Raw genomic sequence first — 5,707 nt, 5'->3', positions numbered from 1 at the left:
GTATTCGAATTCGTCGGCCTGTTGGACGGAACGCAAGCGTTCGTCCAACTCAGCCTGGAATTCCTTTTGACGTGCCTCCGCCCATGCCTTAACTTCATCGAGTGTTTGGCGGGGGAGTCTTGTTCTTTTCTCTAACTGGGTATCGGTGAATCCCAGTGAGCGATTATTTACTGCACTTGCCCCAGCTTGGGTAACTGGGGTAGTGTTCGTAAAATTTACTTCACTTGCCCCGGCTTGGGTAGCCGGGGTAGTGTTTGTAAAGACTGTGTTGCCGGTATTCCCCCCAGTAGCTGGGGTTGTGGTTACCGGAGTTTCTTTAACCATCTTAGAAGTTTGAAAAAACTGGAGAAAAATGTTCTAGCTTTATGCACGGATGGCGCCAATTAAGAAACACTAACCGGACCCCGGGCAGATTACGGGTAACCTAGGGGTTAGATAGATGTTTCCCACGAGGGGTTAGACCCAGAGAAGATGGTTCTTCTGATAACCTGCAAAACAGACACCGTGAGCTTGTCACTGAGAAGGGGGGGTTCCTCCTTGTGACCACCCTCCGGCGTGAGAATCAGACTAGATTGCTCTTTAAATATAAATGTATACTAAGAGATTGCTAGAGCAGATATCAGGTATAATATGATAAGATATGATAAGATGAGATGGTCATACCATTTGTGGTATTTATAGCCGAAGGTAGGTTTCCAAGGAGGTGTGGCCGGCTGCAACAGTGTTCCTGTTCCACCAACAGTGGCCTACGCACGTGCCCTGCTGGTAGTTGGTGGGTAGGCAGCGGCTGATAGTGACCAGGCCTGCTGTGTACTATTTCTTTTCCACCAACTGCCGGCTATGCACGTGGTATGGCAGTAGTTGGTGAGTAGGCAGCGGCTAATAGTGACATACAGTACAGGAGCATGCTGCTCGCCATACTGTTGTCAATAAGCTGTCGTATCTTTAGTCAGATCTTTTTCCCATACCTCGTCAGGTACAGTACAGAAGATCTTCCCGTATCGTACGGACTGGCTTATTTGGGCGGGAGTATTCCCCCTCCCGCCACTGTGCGGGATTGTTCCCGGCTTTGCTCATTCCTTCAGGTGACACTGAATGATCGAGAGCTAAGTGCCTTGTGCGTGTAGCCTTGCTGCGCAGGTAGCCTTCCCTGATGGCTTGTATCCGAGGCTGCGGGGACAGGCGGAGTCCTTCACCATTGGGAGGCATTTCCTGCGGGAACAGCTTGCGTACTGCGCGTAAGGACGTCACGTCTCTGAGCATGGTTGGTCCTGCGGATCCAGTTGGTTTCTGCGCAGACGTCCCTGTTCAGAGTGAGTCTTGCGGGTCCAACTGGGCTCTGCTGAGTCTTGTTGTGGTGCAAAGTCTATCTTGGGCAGTTTGTTGCTGCAAACTTGCAACAACTGATGATGTGGCAACCTCCCTCCCTCACACACACACACACACATATACACACACACATATTATATATACCAAGATTTAATATTATATAATTGGATTTGTGAGGGTTTGTTGTTGTGAAAAAAAGTTGAGTTTTTAAGAAAAGTTTGAAATATGATATAGCGATAATGTGGCAATTTGTATTAGTTTGTTGTTGTAGATACTCTTATTCACATAATCAAGCACCGTGTAATCACATGTGTCAAGACATTCGAAATAGTAAAAAGACGTGAGAAAAAAGCAGTTGAGCTCATACCAACCTAAAGTTGTTCTTAATTGTTTTTTGGGTCATGCCATGGCTACATCACCCTTATTTTATTTCACACAATAAAGTATCAAACGATTATCCACAAAACACTTAGACAACAAATAATAAAAAGTGAAATTCAGAAAATTATTGGTTACAACGGATGAACAAATATCTAGCCGGTCAATTGAGGGTCAAACTTAGAACTTATTGGTCAAAATGGTCGTTTGTTCAATATTTGAACAACCAATTTAACCATAGACGGTCAAATTTTTAAAACATCTAGTCAAAACGGGCATTCTGAAGGCGGTTTGAAATAATGTGAGATTAGATGTTAGACGATTCTACAGTTCCCACATTGTTTTCATTAAGTATTTTACAAATTAATTAAAACTGATGGCGCCATAAAACAAAATCTCTCTTGAGAGGATATAATTAGTTTAAAATAAAAAGAAGCATGTAAATTATGATTCTGTAATTTGACTCCCTATTCTTGGCAGTAACGAGCGAATGAAATTCACCTGAAAAACTGGAATGTAAAAATCCTCTTAAAATAATGCAACAACGCCCATAATTGCATGCGTCGTCATCGTCCTTCATTGCCTCCCTTCTTCTTTCCTTCTTTCAGACGAGACATGCGTACCGCGCCGATCAATTAACCAAGGCAAAGCGTTACGTTCATTGATCTCTCTGAATCATCATCATGGATCCGAATCCCAGCCCCAGGAGAATAGTGACCAAGGATCCGAATCCCAGCCCTAGGAGAATCGTGACCATGGATCCCAATGCCAGCCCTAGGAAGATGCGAATCCTTTCTTACGTCATGACCAGGATTCCCAGCTTCAAACGCCGCCAATTGCAGGAGCTTGAGAACGAAAGGCTTCACCAGCCATCCGCTTTACCCGAAACATATACCGAGCTCTCCCAACGTGAATCCTACACTGAAATGGCCGAACGTGTCGCTCATTTAACAGAAGATGACATCCTCGCCAACATCCGTGCGGTCGTGGTCGAAGTCTCTCAGATCCGATCCGTTATTAAAACTCTAGGCGAGCGTCCGGATCCGGAAACCGTTGAGATGGCTAGGTCAAGGTACGCGGAAGCCGAGTCACCATTTGCGGTTCAATTCGACGAGATCACGTTGTCAGAACAGGAGATGGAGGTGGTGGAGAAACGGAAGAGGGCGGCGAAGCGAGAGATGCAGATGTATAGAGCTTTGATCTCGTTGGATGAGATGCATGAGACTTATAGCAAGCTGTTGGTTGTGGCCGAGAGAAGACTTAATAAGCTTTACGATACCTCTAAGGCTGCTGGAAAATTATCCAAGATTGATAAGAAGGTGTCCTCTATGCTTCCTACGATTGCGGAGGAGGTGAAGGAGGAGATGGCTGATATTTTAGAGGATGCGTTGATGAACGGCGTTGAACGGATTGATTTATCTTACCGTCAATTGCCGTTTGTTCCTGAAGCGTTCGGGAAGCTTCGTACGCTGGTCTCTCTCGACCTGTCCTCGAATAAACTTTCGGTTAGTAAGCATTGTTAACAGTCTGGTGTTGTGATTTAAGTATTTAACCCTAATTGTAATGGAAATGGAACTGTTAACATTTGCTTGTAATATTTGGTGCATTGAAACAGGCTCTTCCAGATTCACTTGCTGGACTTGCGATGCTCGAGGAGCTTAATGTTTCTACCAATCTGTTTGAATCACTACCCGAATCCATTGGCGCGCTGCAACTATTGAAGATTCTAAATGTCTCCAGCAACAAACTCACTTCGTTGCCCGATGGCATTTGTAAATGCAGGTAATTAATTAAGGGTGATGCTATAGCTACACCATCTTGTATGACCTAACGCCATTAAATAGACGGCTGTTTTGACCAGAAAAAGGAAAAGTCAAACTTCGATAATTATTGGTCAAAAAGGTTGTTTTAACAATATCCAGACGACCATTTTGACTATTCGAGGTCAAACATTGAAATATATTGATTAGAATGATTGTTTGATCAACATTGCTGTTCTGGTCATAGATGGTCAAAGTTTAACATTGCGTGGTCAAAACAACCTTCTTACCTCTATCCAAGCAGTTGTTTAAAACGGTGTTGAGTTAGACATGAGACAATAAGAGACATTGTGTGTATAGATGACCCCATCAAATAAACTAGCAAATGCATTCATCACATCAACTACTTTTTTCTTCTTGCAACTAATATTTCAGAGGTTTTAAGATTACTTTCTTTTGAATCTCATTACCTAGAATATTAACAGGAACTGATATTTTTGGTTCAGATCATTGGTACAATTTGATGCCAGTTTAAATAAAATTGGAAATCTTCCCGCCAACATCGGTTACGAACTGGTGACTCTAAGGAAGCTTTTGATGCCTCTAAACAAGTTGCGTTGCCTTCCTACCTCCATCGGCGAAATGACATCGCTTCAAATCCTTGATGTGCACTTCAATGAGCTCAAAGGCCTGCCATATTCAATTGGAAAGCTAACAAAGCTTGTGGTTCTTAATGTAAGCAGCAACTTTAATGATCTCACATGTCTCCCTGACACAATAGGAAATTTAACCAACCTTAGAGAACTCGATATATGCAACAATCAGATTCAAGAGCTGCCCGTTACATTCGGGCGGCTGGAGAATCTGACTAGACTGTCGGTGGAGCATAACCCGTTGGAGGTTCCGCCACCGGAAGTGGTGGCAGAAGGTGTTGAGGCTGTGAAGGTGTATATGAGCAAAAGGTTGTATGATTTAATAGTGGAAGAAGAGCAGATGATGATATCGGAAAGGGAAGAACAGGCTGAGGCTGGTTGGTTTATGTCTTTGTTTTTTGGGCCGGTTTCGGGCCCGGGATCATCGTACCCTTACCTCACTCATCGACTATGATCATGGTCGATCTAGCTATATGGTAGTTTGAATCGGGTATTCTATTCTTCACTCCACTTTGTTATCGATTAGCTGCTTTAGGCAGAGGTGTGTATGGGTCGGTTTCGATGGGTTTTGGGCTCAAACTCAACCAAAAACCAAAATTATGTTATAGTTTTTTTTGGGGGCATTTTTGGGCTTTAAGATTTTGGGCTGCAGAAAAAATGGATTCAAAAAAATGCATTTAACTATTTAAGTGCCTAAATCTTTTTGTTAACTAATAGAGTGATTTACATTTTGGGCTAAAATATTTGAGTTGTATTATCAATTAACTTCTTATTATAACTTAAAATAAAAAATGAAAATCTAAAAGTTCGATTATATTGGATTTCCGATGTTTATTGCATGCAAAACCAAATCGGAACTGGATTTGCTTTTACAAACACATTAACCAAACCGACAGTTTTTGTTCTGGCTCAGCTATTTCAGTTTGGTTTTTTTGGTTTCGAACTCGGTTTTCTCGATTCATGCACACCCTCTGGTATTAGAGTATATTTTCAAGCCAAAACCAAACCTATAAACATGTATGCAGATTTTTGCAGGCACGATGACGTATGTTCGGATAAGGCTTAATGTTTTAGTTTATGCATGAATGCGGGACGATCCATTAGGCCAAATCCAACCACATTTCCCTCCTATTAACGGAGGGGCGCTTATCCTTACTGAGGGCTCTCTTTCGGTTCAGTTTAGCAAGTTCTCTCTGTAGATGCTAACATAGACAATGCACACATATATATTCATGTTACACTTCTAGACACGACTCGAAAATGCTAGATTCGGTCTACACCATTCCAAGACCCGACCCGACAATTGTTACTTCAGCAATGCATGGGATTGTATATCATATATATGTAACATGATAAATTTTGTTCCATGCATTTTATTAAAATCAAATGGGCTCGTTTTGTCTTCCTCTCTTCCACAAGGAATTAAGAATATTGATGTGAAATGTTATATGAATGTGAAATTTCTTTTGACTTTTTGATTGGTTAAACAGGAAGTTCATACGTTTTAGAAGATCGATATTAAAAGTTTAGATATAATTTTCTAATTTGCTTTCAGCAATATCTAAATTCCATATGCATTTGCATATG

General features: G+C 41.9%; 1 protein-coding gene across 2 annotated transcripts; it reads left to right on the top strand.

Annotated features, from left to right (window-relative positions):
• The first annotated feature begins 2,406 nt into the window (after nucleotides 1-2,406).
• On the top strand, nucleotides 2,407-5,344 carry LOC143619571 (plant intracellular Ras-group-related LRR protein 9-like). Of its 2 annotated transcripts, none has more exons than XM_077091461.1 (4): nucleotides 2,407-3,212; nucleotides 3,323-3,489; nucleotides 3,974-4,610; nucleotides 5,156-5,344. In XM_077091461.1, exons 1-3 carry the CDS (start codon nucleotides 2,463-2,465, stop codon nucleotides 4,572-4,574), a joined length of 1,518 nt encoding a protein of 505 aa, XP_076947576.1. In that variant the 5' UTR covers nucleotides 2,407-2,462; the 3' UTR covers nucleotides 4,575-4,610; nucleotides 5,156-5,344. The 2 variants fall into 2 exon arrangements, with proteins under 2 accessions (XP_076947576.1, XP_076947578.1); XM_077091463.1 differs by having other exon boundaries at nucleotides 5,146-5,237.
• The last annotated feature ends 363 nt before the right edge of the window (nucleotides 5,345-5,707 follow it).

Source organism: Bidens hawaiensis, unplaced genomic scaffold (genome assembly GCF_021521415.1).
Source record: "Bidens hawaiensis isolate Kalapana, Puna unplaced genomic scaffold, B.hawaiensis_p1.1 tig00002477_1, whole genome shotgun sequence".
Lineage (NCBI taxonomy): Eukaryota > Viridiplantae > Streptophyta > Magnoliopsida > Asterales > Asteraceae > Bidens > Bidens hawaiensis.
The sequence above is the reverse complement of the archived record's forward strand: the minus strand, read 5'-3'. Positions and strand labels throughout refer to the sequence as shown.